This window comes from Phymastichus coffea, unplaced genomic scaffold, assembly GCF_024137745.1.
Source record: "Phymastichus coffea isolate CEN01 unplaced genomic scaffold, Cenicafe_Pcof_1.1 PCOF00013, whole genome shotgun sequence".
Lineage (NCBI taxonomy): Eukaryota > Metazoa > Arthropoda > Insecta > Hymenoptera > Eulophidae > Phymastichus > Phymastichus coffea.
In genome coordinates, this window is record NW_026706824.1 from 7228 (window position 1) to 21504 (window position 14277).

Consider the following 14277-nt stretch of genomic DNA (forward strand, 5'->3'; position numbering starts at 1 on the left):
AATGACATAAGAAAAGGAAAAAACAGTGAATTAACAATGCTTCAATATTACCTGTACAGGTTAGCTTATCGACCCTATGAAAAAAACTGTAATCCACTATTATTTTGTGGAAGATTAACTCTGCAGTTTTTTTTACATGCTGCAGTTATGGTAGAAACAAATCGTATGAATTGGCTTAGAAATAATCAAAGTAAATTGCGTATAGAGACTTATCAAGGGATTGTAGATCAAGTTTTACATAGTGCAGCAAATGATTCAATTAATTTTGTAATTAAAGAAAAATTAGGAAATATTTTTATATTACCATCAACATATATTGGTAGTCCTCGGTATATGCAGCAGCATTATCAAGATGCTATGGCTATAATGAGACATGTTGGTAGACCGGATTTATTCAAAACAATGACATGTAATCCAAAATGGATAGAATTACAAACAGTTTTAGAAAATTTTCCGCCTGGTACTACACCAAATGATATTCCAATTATAACAGTACGATTATTTTATGCCAAATTTTTGTCATTATTAGATGATATCGAAAATAAAAATTTATTTGGAAGGGTAAAGGCATGGGTTTATACTATAGAATTTCAAAAAAGAGGATTGTTTCATGCTCATCTTTTAGTAACTTTACATCTGCATGATAAATTAAAAACACCTGAACAGATAGATAAACATATATCTGCTGAAATATCTAAAGATGAAAATTTGAGAAAATTAGTTTTAGATCATCAATTACATGGCCCACATACTGAAACATCGCCTTGTATTCAGAAAGGAAAAGTAAAATGTACTAAAAATTATCCTAAAAATTTTCAAGAAGTAACGACGTTCCAAAATAACGGATATCCATTATATAAACGATGTAATAACGTAACTGATAATAATGTATATCGAACACAATATAGTGATAAAATTATAGAGACTGATAATTCTATGGTTGTGCCATATAATGCTTTCTTATTAAGAAAATATAGATGTCATATCAACGTTGAATATTGTGCATCTATTGAAAGTGTTGTGACGGCTAGCCGTAACTTAGTTTTTTTTATATTTAATTATTAAATATGACGAACGGAGTGGGAACCTTCCTGATTTCCCACGATGAAAACGCATTCGAAATATAAACTTTGATAGTGGCCCGAGCCTGCGTACTCAAGCTTACAATCAACGCTCTATCCTGCTTTGTCCCACACGTATGTGTTGACAGGGGCCTACGATCATCGCGTATACATCGTAAAGTGTTATCACGGTGATAATGGAAGGGGACCATAAAAATGCAATCTATTTTTTTTCCCCACCGATTTTAAGAAAATATCCGTAATATTAAATAGATTTTCATCAATTTTGTAAGCTATTATAATGCGCATCTTTTTGTCACCGAATAACCAATAAATAGAACAATAATGTATTTTATAATAAATCGTAAAAGGTTTATATTTTTCTGAATGTTTATAATAGTCACTATGTATCGTCATGATTAATTAAGTTTAGTACAATTATGTATAAGTAATTATAAGCTAAAGCGTTACTCTTGCTCTTAAAAGTGGCACTCCGAGAGCCATCTCTGGAGAAAAGGGCCCAAGTTAAAAAGGGACCGCCCTTTCTCTCTCTGAAAATTCACGCCCACAGACCAATAAAGAAATTCTGGATATGATTAGAAAATTTCCCACCAACCCAAAATTTAGCCGTTATCGCTTCAGGGGCCTGAGGAAAGGGATTTCCACCCAACCACCCACGGCTTATAAAAAGCTCTGTACAAGGCTGGAGAGCAAGTTAAGTTCAGTTCAGTCAGTTAAGTTAGAGGAAGTCAAGTTCAGATAGAGTAAGTGCGGAGTCAGCACCAGGAAGTCCGTAATAAGAAGTTTTTACCAGTGAGCGAGTCCCGGAGCAAGCATCAAATCACCCAAGTATATTCAGAGCATATAGAGAGAGAAAGAGGCCAAAGAGCAGAGAGAGAACGCAACATTAATAATAACTAAATTGATAAAATAAAAGTAAGTAAAATCTTAAACCTGGCTATCCTTTTCTTTCTTTAAGTAATCCGCCTTTCTTTTGGAAATTCATTAAGCGTGAGTCTGGTGAATTTCCATTAAAGTCCCTTAAGAACACATTAAGCGTGAGTCTGGTGTGTTCGTAATAACATTTGGTTATTACATTCCCCGTTAGCATACAGTTTTCTCAACGCAACAATATTGCTCGTCCCGGCTTGTGTGTTACACGATAGCCAAATCAGAGCAACCCTGAGTTTACGCTTGCTCCAAGCGTACCTGAGAGTGACCCCGACGTCACAGTGTTAAATATATTTATGATTATATACACAAAGGAGGAGATAGAGCACGATGTAAGGTGCAAAAACAAAATTATCAAAATGAACCAAAATGTAATAATCAATTAGGAAATGATGAAGACGAAAAAATAATTTATAATGAAATTGATACATTTATTGACGGAAAATACTTAAGCGCGATGGAATCAGCTTGGATGTTATGTGGGTTGCCTTTATGTGGTAGGAGTCATAGTGTTGAACGATTCATACAGAAAATCAGCAAAAAATAGTTTTTGAAGAAACTAAAGAAATTGAAGCCTTGTCAAAATTCGAGACTACTTTAACAGCATGGTTTGAATTAAATAAGAATAATGATTTTGCACGTAAAATTAAATATGTTAATATTGCAAAATATTTTAACTTTAGAGATAAAAAATGGGTAAAACGAGTTCGTAAACAACGATATCCAACGATTGGCAGAATAGGGATCGTACATCCTAAAGATATTGAAAGATATCATTTGAAACTAATATTAAATAGAAGTAAAGGGGCAACTTCTTTCAAGGATTTACGAACTTACAAGAAAAAAATTTATAAAACTTATAGAGAAGTTGCTATTGCAATGGAGTTAGTAGATAACGATAAAATAATTTATAATACATTTGATGAAGCATGTACAATTATGATGCCATATCAATTGAGGAATTATTTTGTAAATCTTTTATTAACTGAAAATTTCCAAGCCAATTTGACAGTTTAGGTTTGCCGAAACCATAAAATGTATGTACTGTTGAACAGGAGAAGGATCAATGTTTAAGATCAGAAAGTAAGAAATTATTTGAAAAAATATTTAAAGATCTCAATGAAGATCAAAAAAAAATCTATCACGAAATTTTTACGAGTAAAAATAAATTATTTTTCATTGATGGACCTGGGGGATCTGGTAAAACTCATTTATATAAAACAATAATATATAAGTATTTATCAATGGGACGGAAAACGTTATCAATGGCTTGGACCGGAATAGCTTCTGTATTATTGCCTAAAGGTATGACGAGTCATAGAACGTTTCGATTACCTTTCGATTTAACTGACAAATCAGTATTTTTGAAATATGATAGTGATAAAAGAAAATTACGAGAAGCTGAATTAATAATTTGGGATGAAGCTTCTATGATACCAAAAAATGCTTTAGAAATCGTTAATAAGACTTTGTGTGATATATGTGATAATGAAGAACCATTTGGAGGAAAATTAGTTTTGTTAGGCGGAGATTTCACACAAATTTTACCAGTTATGAAATATTCATTCAAAAACACTATAATAATTAATACTATAAAACATTCTTCTTTATGGCCTTTGTTTACCATATTAAAATTACAGAAAAATATGCGTTGCAGTAATGAAAAATTTGCTAAGTTTCTATTGGATATTGGGGAAGGAAAAATTGAAAATTTCATAATACCTAAAGAAATGAAAACTGATAATGTTTGTTCAAAAATATATAGAAATTCTAATATTTCTCATTGGTATGACCGAGTGATTTTAGCGGCTCATAATGATGATATTAATAAGTTGAATACTAAAATTTTAAAATATTTGAATGGTAAAATTGAAAGTTATTATAGTATTGATTATGCTACACATAAAGGGGTTGATCAAACAGATCATAATATACTATATATCTCAAATATCCTATAGAAACATTAAATAAAGTAAGAGAAGGTCTCCCACCACATAAATTAGATTTGAAAATAAATGCAACAGTAATGTTGATTAGAAATTTAAATATACATGAAGGATTATGTAATGGGACTAGATTAAAAATTATACAGTTATATAAGTATAATATTGAAGTTCAAATATTAACAGGTGAAAATATGGGGAAGAAAGTTTTTGTACCAAAAATAACATTGAACACTGGAGAAAATTCTACATTACCATTTATTTTATACCGTAAACAGTTCCCTATCTTTTTAGCATTTTGTATGACAATTAATAAGGCACAACCCTGCTAAAAAAGTTCCATTCATTCCTATTCGGGATCATTCATATTCAATGGTAATCAATGAACTGAATGGTTCAATGTTCCGATGACGATTGAAACTGAATGATTTTCAATAATACTTCATGGTAAGCATAACTAATAGTAAAACTTACCATTAAATTTAATAGAATTCAATCTTTCTGACTAATACTTTGTATAGGAATGGTTTCAATGATAATCTATCCAATTGCATTGAATGAATATCAATCACAGTTCAATAAAATAATTAATCAATGATATTTTATTGTATATCTTTCTATGAATTTTAATAATTTTTCGATACAATAATTGTCCAATCATATTTTATTGAATCATATTATATGGATATTAATTTTTATCCAATTACACGGTTGGTCAATAATATTTTATAGAATGGTTTTCCATATATGCCAATATGAGCAAAAGCAATACTGTAACTTTAGCAATATTTCATTTAATATTTTTTTTTTTAATCTTAATGATTGGTCAATATAAAAATAACCCAATCGCATTCAATGAGGTATAGTATTCTATAATTTCTTATGAAAGGCAAACAAAAAAATTTCAAATATTTTCAATTGAATATTTTTTAATGAAATCTAATGATTGGTAAATGCAAGTAAAACTCAATCGTATTCTATTGAGAAGTTGTTTGTATAGTTTTGAATAATCCTTCATTCTACATCCTTATCAAATATAATTTTATTCTATAATTTTTCATTAGATGATGAAAGAAAAAATTTCCATAATTGAATGATTTTTTATAAATTTGAATAGTTGTTCAATACTATAATTGAAGAATCGTATCTTATGCTTTGGATATTATAATTTTATATAGGTCATGAATGAAAAAACTCCGTATATGATTTGATTGAATAGACTTTTATCAATTTTAATAGTTTTTAAGTAAAAACATATTCGAATATAATTTTTAATGGGTATTCGATTTTTTTTCAATTGTAAATAAATGGTTTTTTATGTACATAAACAAATTACAAAAATTGACATGAACATTATTATTGGATTTCAAATGAATTGCGCATTTTGCATAAATATCTAGCATTTCTAACGTCAGAAAAAAAGTTGATCATGCGATAAAAGACCATTAATACCCATTCAATTAGATTGATATTTTCTATTCCATATTATTGAAATGTTAGGACTTTCATATTCAAAACTATTGAAAATTATTCAACGATACGAGACTTGAATGTTGCAATAACAAACCATTGATATCAATTCAATCAAATTGATTATCGCATTCGAATGGTTTCAAATCTTCGATTTGACCACGAATTTTACCATTGAAATCGATTGGGTAACATACATGAGAAATTTCATTGAATCCTATTGAAAACCATTACTTTAATAGTATATTTTTCTATTGATAATGATTAATCTCGATTAGGAATCAATAGTAATCTATATTATTGGAACCAATAGTAATTAATATCTTGACATTTCTTGTTGGATGAGGAATCATATTCAATGGTCATTTGGAGTGTTCAGATCGAAGATTGAAAACCATTCAGAAATTCTTCAATGGTTTTCAATGGAACTTTTATAGCAGGGAAGGACAAAGTTTTGACTCAGTAGGATTGTACATTGATAAACCATTGTTTTCACATGGTCAATTATATGTTGCATTAAGTAGATGTCGAAACCGTGAAAAAATTCATCTTCAAAATAATTCAAATGATGATAACTCTATTCAAAACGTTGTATGGGAAGAAGTATTTTTGGATATTTGAAATTATCAAATGATGAAATGTTAATATAATTAATTAATTAATCCACTTGATTAATTAATTATATAATTTAATATAATTAATTAATATAATTAAATAATTAATCTACTTAAGTACGGCAGGGTTCGGTTTGTACACATAACAATTTTACACGATTTGATTAAACCCAAACTATTTGACTTTATTTATTAAACACGAAAATTATTTATTGAACACGATAAATAAAATATAAATTAAAAAAAAAGTTAAATATTTTCCTACACGTAACTATTCGACACAAAATGAAATTGAAAATGTATTGATTTGAAATATTATACATATAGAAATCATACATAATCAAAGTTTATTTGATTACAAAAGTGTTGAATTTTGAACACGTTTATTTGTACATAATCAATTTAATATTCTACACGAATGAAATTTCGAATATTTTACATAACTCATTTTTCTACACATACTTTTTCAAATACATACATTGTAAAAGATTCTACACGTCACATTTGGTTATTATCATATCAGATGAAAAACATGAACATTGTACACGTTTATGAATATTCACAAAATGTGTCAACTTTTATTAGACATAGCCTGTTATTAATTCTACTTAACGAATGTTTTTAAAAATCTAGATAAATTCATTCTACACAATGAAAAATAAAATTTTATTTCGCAACAGTTATGTTTAAAGTTTCGACATGTACTGATTTGATTACCAGTAATAATATTCTACACGGTTGATTTATACACCAGAATAAATCAGTTTTATTCTACACGAACAGTTTTTTATTTTACACGATGACTTTTTATTCTACACGATCAATTTTTATTCTACATAGTTGATTTTGTGTGAAATGATAGCATACTTATATTATACACAAATGTTTTGTTATTCTACACGGTTAGTCCCACTCTTTCTCTTTATTGCAAAAAATCGAACGAATACTGTATTTCTCCAGGATATTATGTACCTCTTTGTATGTTGTTTTATTCAAGTTTGTTTCCAGTGTCCTTTTAAGATTAAAAACCCCGTTTCATTTATTTCGAATAAACGTCAAGTATCGTTACAACAATTCACATTTTAAATATACTCGTCGGGCGAGTCATATTGCACTGACGTAGCGGGCATGATAAAAATGTTCACGCTTACAATTTGACAGATAGTATTTTTGATAGCTGCAGTGAATAGAGTAATGCAAATAAATATTGTTTTTGACAGCGAAAGCACCGAGGAACAATCCATGCTTTGCGCCTGTCGGAAGCACAAGTCCAAGAGTCAGTTCATCCAAGGACAGGCATCCGCCCACGAACATTACCTACCTTTATAAATTATATATATTATTGCAGTCCCGGGGTTGGTTTTACTTATATAAACAATCAAAATCGTTCATTATAAAACTTAAATTATAAAAAATAAAATGATTCTCAACAAGAATTTGTTATAGTCCTATTGATATTTACAATTTCCAATTTATATCAGAATTTGTACTATTGTTTTCGTCATACATTGATATAACAATAATATCTTGTTATTATAAAAAAAAGTCATATTCTATTTCAATTTGACGTATATACATATTTTAAATTGAATGTATTATATATATTATAAATTTATTTTTTTTACTAATAATTATCTAGCTTCGGAGACAGAAGGTAAGTATATAACTCTCCTTCAATGTTTAATCATAAATATTGGCCATACAATTTATTTGTTTTGATTATTATGTTGTTTAATTTCATTAAAATATGTACCTAGTTAGCAGATGATTTTTCATAGTTGCCATATTTACATAAACTCGTAACTTCCCATTAGAAGTCTCTCGGGATAAAATCGCGGTGTGAATCCAGTTACCCAATATGTTGTCATTTATAATAATTTAACTACTAAATTATGATAGCTTATAATTTATTAGAAATTTAACAGCGTCCAAGTAAGATAGACCTTATACAAATGATTTAACTATAACAATACAATTGTCATTTTTATGATAAGATAATGATGAGCATGCGCGATAGATGGGTCAAGATTGAGCGCTTGACAAACAATGCATATTTTTATTTCAATTAATTTATAAGTTAAAACTTCATAGATAAATTTATAAATATTATTGTCAAAAACTATTTATCAATCAAAGAACAAACGAACTACTTATTTACTTTTTCGAATTATAATTAAATGTTTATATAACGATACGGGGTTCATACACATAGCAACCGTTGTTTGAAAATTCAAATGCGAATAATAGTTTACACAATACAAACAGCAGTTATAAAGTAATAATATTGTAAGTGATAAGCGGATATAAAAAAGTCTAATTGATTAAAGAAATATAGAAAATATAATACAGTTTTAAGAAGAACATAAATAGCAATTTAATATCATAAGGATTCATTAAAATTTATTATACACAATATATTGTAAGTATGCAAATCTTATATCTTTCTATAATAAATATTTTTAATTTTTATTATTATATATATAATATTAAATTCGTCTTGAATTAATTTATATATTCGCGTTTAATAATTACAAATATTCCGCAAAATTTTTTAAAATTAAGTTACTAGATTTACGTACGTAGTTACACTATAGTAAAATTTTAAGTAGCAGAAGACAGGCTTAGCTCCAGTATACTAGACTAGTCTTATTATATCCCCCTTGCTTAACAGTGTTATTGTTTGCATGCTATGATTTTTGAAATAATGAAAGGCTAATAATAAAATAGTCAACAAGCTTGATTATTATATTTCTTGTATATATAATATTTTTAGAGGCATGGTTCATTTTAATTTTAACCATGCCTTTAAAAAATTAAATATACAAGAATTAAAATAATCAAGCTTGTTGATTATTTTATTGTTAATTTATAGTGTGTGTAATTCAAAATAAAATTGTGATTGTGATTGTGATTGTGACTGTGTTTGTGTTTGTGTTTGTGTTTGTGTTTGTGTTTGTGTTTGTGTTTGTGTTTGTGTTTGTGTTTGTGTTTGAATATTTTATTTCTTGTATGTTTCATTTTTTCACAGGCATTATTAAAAATAAAATTAACCATGCCTCTGAAAAAGTAAAGTAGCCAAGATTTAAAATATTCAAGCTCGTTCATTATTTTATCTGTTGTATAAGTATTTGTTTCAGAAGCATGGTTATAAAATAAAATATGTACATATCAATAAATATTTGCAATGCATATTAATACATTGCAAGACTTGAAAGAACTGTTTCATTCTATTGTATAACCATGCCTCTGAAACAAATAATTACACAAGACTTTAAATAATAAATCTTGTTGATTATTTTATTGTCAGCTTACAGGGACTAAAAGTGATTATAAGTTAACAATAAAATAATCAACAAGATTTATTATTCAAATTCTTGTGTAATTATTTGTTTCAGAGGCATGGATATACAATAAAATGAACCAGTTTTTCTTAAGACTTGCAATGTTTTAATATGCATTGTGAATATTTATTTGAATTGACATTTTTATTTTATAATCATGCCTCTAAAACAAATACTCACACAAAAGTGTAATTACTTTGTCAGATGCATCATTATAAAATAAAAATGTAAATATCATTAAATATTTGCAATGCATGTAAATACATTGCAAATATTTAATAATACTGTCATTTTTATTTTGTAATGATGCCTCTGAAAAAATAATTACAATTTAAATAATCAAGCTCGTTGATTATTTTATTGTCAGCTTATAGCAACTAAAGTGATTATAAGCTAACAATAAAATAATCAACAAGTTTTATTATTTTAACTCTTGTGTAAGTATTTGTTTCAGAAGCATGGTTATAAAATAAAGTATGTACATATCATTAAATATTTGCAATGCATATTAATACATTGCAAGACTTGAAAGAACTGTTTCATTTTATTGTGTAACCATGCCTCTGAAACAAATAATTACACAAGGCTTTAAATAATAAATCTTGTTGATTATTTTATTGTCAGCTTATAGGGACTAAAACTGATTATAAGTTAACAATAAAATAATCAACAAGATTTATTATTTAAATTCTTGTGTAATTATTTGTTTCAGAGGCATGGACATACAATAAAATGAACCAGTTTTTCTTAAGACTTGCAATGTTTTAATATGCATTGTGAATATTTATTTGAATTGACATTTTTATTTTATAATCATGCCTCTTAAACAAATACTCACAAAAAAGTATAATTACTTTGTCAGATGCATCATTATAAAATAAAAATGTAAATATCATTAAATATTTGCAATGCATATAAATACATTGCAAATATTTAATAAAACTGTCATTTTTATTTTGTAATGATGCCTCTGAAAAAATAATTACACAAGACTTTGAATAATAAATCTTGTTGATTATTTTATTGTCAGCTTATAGGGACTAAAACTGATTATAAGTTAACTTTTAAGTTTTAACTTTTAACTTATAAGTTACTTTGGCTACCAGCCTTCCATTTGCACTCCAATCCGTCACCCGGAGAGAGGTAGAGGAGGATGTTCTTGCTGAAGTACGTTCATGGGGCTCCGGCCCTGATGGCCTTTCTCTCAGCATCCTTTCTCTAGCCTCGCATTCTCTTGGGCCGCACTACAGTACTCTTCAATCGTTCGCTTTCTTACGGGGTTTTTCCAGCCTCAACAAACCAGGCAGGCTTTCGTGATGGTCATTCCACTGAATCAGCCCTACTTGGCCTACTCGATGATGTTCGGTTGGCCATTTAGAGACGATATATCACCATCCTGCTTCTCTTCGATTTCTTGACGACCTTTGACACCATTCTTGACGACCTGCTACTGCGGTTCTTCAACTACCTGGCCCATAGGCTACAGGCGCTGGATGACGAGATTGGTGTTGTCTCCGGGTGGTTGAGCTCCTCTACAGGGGTCCCACCGAAAAGCGTTTTAGGTCTTCACCTTTTTGCTATTTTCATCAATGACTTTTTAAGATTACTCCGCTTCGCTAATGATACAATATACGCCGATGATACGCAAATTTATATATATTGCTTTTCGCCCGACATCCTCGACCGCATCTCAAGGGCACAGCACGACGCTGGCGTGGTTATGGAGTGAGCGGCTGTAAATGGTCTCAGATTGAACGTGGTCGAGACTAAGATCATAATTCATGGCAGTGAGCTCTACGTTTTCAGAATTGACCTAGATATGTTATTTAAAATTATCGTTAATGGGCTGCTGGTTCCCTACTCTCCGACAATAAAGCCTGTATGTAACTCTCTCGCCCACGCTTCAATGAAAGCACCAATACCTTAACGGTGGTCCACAAGGTCCATTGGTCACTGCATTCTGGGATGTTTCACCTCAGATCGTTGTTCGTCACTCTAACGAGAAACTTGTTCCAGTTCCTGATCTTCCCGCACTTCATCTACGCGTCCGGTTCGTAGTTCTCATGGACGTCGACAAAATTCGCATGGCTGAACTTCAGTTCGCTCACAATGCGTGTGTCTATTTTGTGGTGGACTAAATACCCTTTATCCCGACCAGTGACCTATTCACCCAACACCCAAACCTACATCTTTTTTCAGAGGCTTAAGCTGGGCTGGTTGATGCTGAGTTTACAAGAGCAAATAGCTCTTACGAGGCTGCTTTACAAGGTGGTTTGAAGTTCGGCTCTGAAGTATCTCCCTCGAAACGTCCTCATCCGCCGTTCACTTCGAAATCCATCAATTACCTTCAATGTTCGAGCCTCTCGTACTGAGGCCTTGAAATAATCATTCGGGTATCAACTCATGGAAAAACCAGCTGAGTGTTACTAATTTTAATCCCGACAGTCAGGAACTAGTGGCATGGTTTTTCTTGATTTTTTTTCTTCTCGTGGTGAATCAACTTGATATGAGGATCGGCGCATATTGCCCCTCGTTTATCTGTCTTTCAACTTAGCGGCCTTAACACATACTGCCGCGTACTTGAGCAAACCTAGACGTTACCTGAGTTATAAGTTTACAAGCAGTCCAGAAATGTCTTCTCTAAAATCTGTACATAATAAATTGTAGGTATCGTTAGAGCGTCACTATTTTATTCTCTCTTTGTAAACTCGCGCCTGTAATGCATACTTCCATCTATATCTACCTTAAGTAATTAGTTTTAAGTTTTTATCGGTCATCTATCTATTCATAAATCGCAAGGTTGGTACGGTACACTTATTTTGGCTACCCTTTTAGCAAGACACTCCTAGCTCTGCCATGACCTGTAATTAGCCGCATACAGTAAAAAGTTAAGCTATTGCCATTCCTCGCTTTTTTCTTTAGTCAAACGTGAGATCCACTAACTCGTTCCGCAATTTTACAGCATTGTGCTTTTATATATTGTAACGAATGATTCGATCACTCAAAAATGTTGTAACGATTAAATGGGATTTTTCTTAAGTTCAAATAAAATACATCCCCGATTTGAGCGCAAACAAATTATTTAAATTACACAGATAGGAGGTAACATGCTGCAGCCCTTAAGAGCGTATTGGGAAAACATACCCACGCGATCACGAGGAAGAGAACTACTATAGGTGACAGAAATAAGACTGACAAATCCCTTGCACACGAAATACATTAAATATACATTTATTACACACTCTCAAAAATGAAAATAAAAATAATCCGGCGAAACAAACAAAACGGACGGCGCATCATCCAGCAATCCGTGCGACCACGGGTGTTGTTAATGCACAAAGATCGCACTATTGCTGACCGTTGGCATTATAATAGCCCGGACATACGGCTCTGAAATACATGAGTGAGAGACGACATTGCCACACACAAATAACTCATGGTGTCGCGCTGCCCTCCATTACTTTGATGCTGCTGTCGGTGTTGTTGTTATGCAGTTGCTGCTGATACCGCTGTCGCTGCTGGTGTTATATAGTTGCTCTCGTTGCTATCATTGTTTTAGTGGCTACTGACGAAGCTATACTTGCTATAATAGAGGTCAGCTGGAAACTGCCGAAAATTTTACAGCTGACCGCAAAGCCGAAATAGATCGCCTCTTTCTCGCTCTACTTACTCTTTCGAATTCGGTCTAGTCGCTGCCAACACTTTGAATAATAGGTGAGCCAAAAATAAGGGTGTGCTAATGATGCACACACCATCACACCTCGGAGACATCAGTCTAAACCGGAAGAGAGAGTTTAAAACGTAAAATTCGGCCGAAGTCAATTCTTTATTACGTCTTTAGCATTTCCTTTATTTTCGAAATATTTCGCTCAAATCACATATTTATGATTGTTTCTGTATTAAGATTGTGTTTATTATTTTGCTTATGTAGGACTTGCATAGTAATCAACAATTTATTTATTTTTAAGTTATTGGAAAAGTGATTTTTAAAAAAAAATTTTTTTTACAAAAGCGCAATTAACTTCTTCTTTTAATTTATTTTTTGTATTAAAGTAATACATTTTCTATAGCCTAACATATATGTTTCTAACAAGCAATCTGAAATCGCATGTTTCTACTACGATTTCTAAAGATTTCTACTGTTTCAATGTATGTTACTGAAACTAAATTAAGGTGCACAGTTTGTTTGCTTTCTTTCTGTTTTTATTAATAACAATTTAAAAATTGTAGATACGGTATGGAATTCAGAACGTTCAGTGGATTGACAGATGTATATTTAACGGTAGATGAAGAAGTTGAGATCCACAACCAATTGTTTTTTCTGATGAACATTGGTATATTAGAGTACCGAGAAGAAACATATAATCCGAAAGCTCTTAAAAAAAAATGCTTAAAATTTATAACTAGGGAATTAAATAATAATAGATGGGTTTCCCGTAAGCTTTTTGGTGAGTCAGATAGTATAGTTGTGTCGTTAAAATTTATCAAGAATATATATAATTGATATATATATACATCTTGTATATATATTATTGATAAATATATACATAAGATGTCCCCTTGACTATAACTTGACGTCAAACGTATTCTTGGATGTGATTTTAAAGGTCATTGCCAGATAAACGTTTTTTATTTTAAATAAGAATCTTTATATTTTACGTTCAAAGGTACTATGGTTCACACTAAGATTCTATAATATACAAATTTTTATTTTCATTCCGCATTCGGAATAAACGGGAAACTATATAGATGAGTTTTGCTGTGATTAGTCATTTTTCGTACATCGTTCTACCACGTGTTGGGCTGTTTATTGTTTGGCACTAATTTAAGCTGTCAAGAGATCTCACTTATAACTTACTGCTTATCGTGGCATTGATAAGACCTTTCACAGAAAAAG

General features: G+C 30.6%; 1 protein-coding gene across 1 annotated transcript; it reads left to right on the forward strand.

The window, feature by feature from the left end:
- Window positions 1-333: 333 nt before the first annotated feature.
- LOC131673286 (uncharacterized) lies at window positions 334-11109 on the forward strand. Its single transcript, XM_058951177.1, has 5 exons — window positions 334-1033; window positions 2542-2981; window positions 3068-3212; window positions 3318-3562; window positions 10759-11109. The coding sequence occupies exons 1-5, from the start codon at window positions 334-336 to the stop codon at window positions 11107-11109; spliced, it is 1881 nt and encodes a 626-aa protein (XP_058807160.1).
- Window positions 11110-14277: the final 3168 nt, after the last annotated feature.

Excerpts from the sequence above, each read along its gene's own strand:
- LOC131673286 (XM_058951177.1), top strand. The coding sequence starts at position 334 with ATGCAGCAGCATTATCAAGATGCTATGGCTATAATGAGACATGTTGGT. Across the intron at positions 2,982-3,067 it reads ATCAATTGAGGAATTATTTT|GAGAAGGATCAATGTTTAAG; the intron begins GTAAATCTTTTA and ends ACTGTTGAACAG. Across the intron at positions 3,563-10,758 it reads ATTTCACACAAATTTTACCA|AGACGATATATCACCATCCT; the intron begins GTTATGAAATAT and ends TTGGCCATTTAG.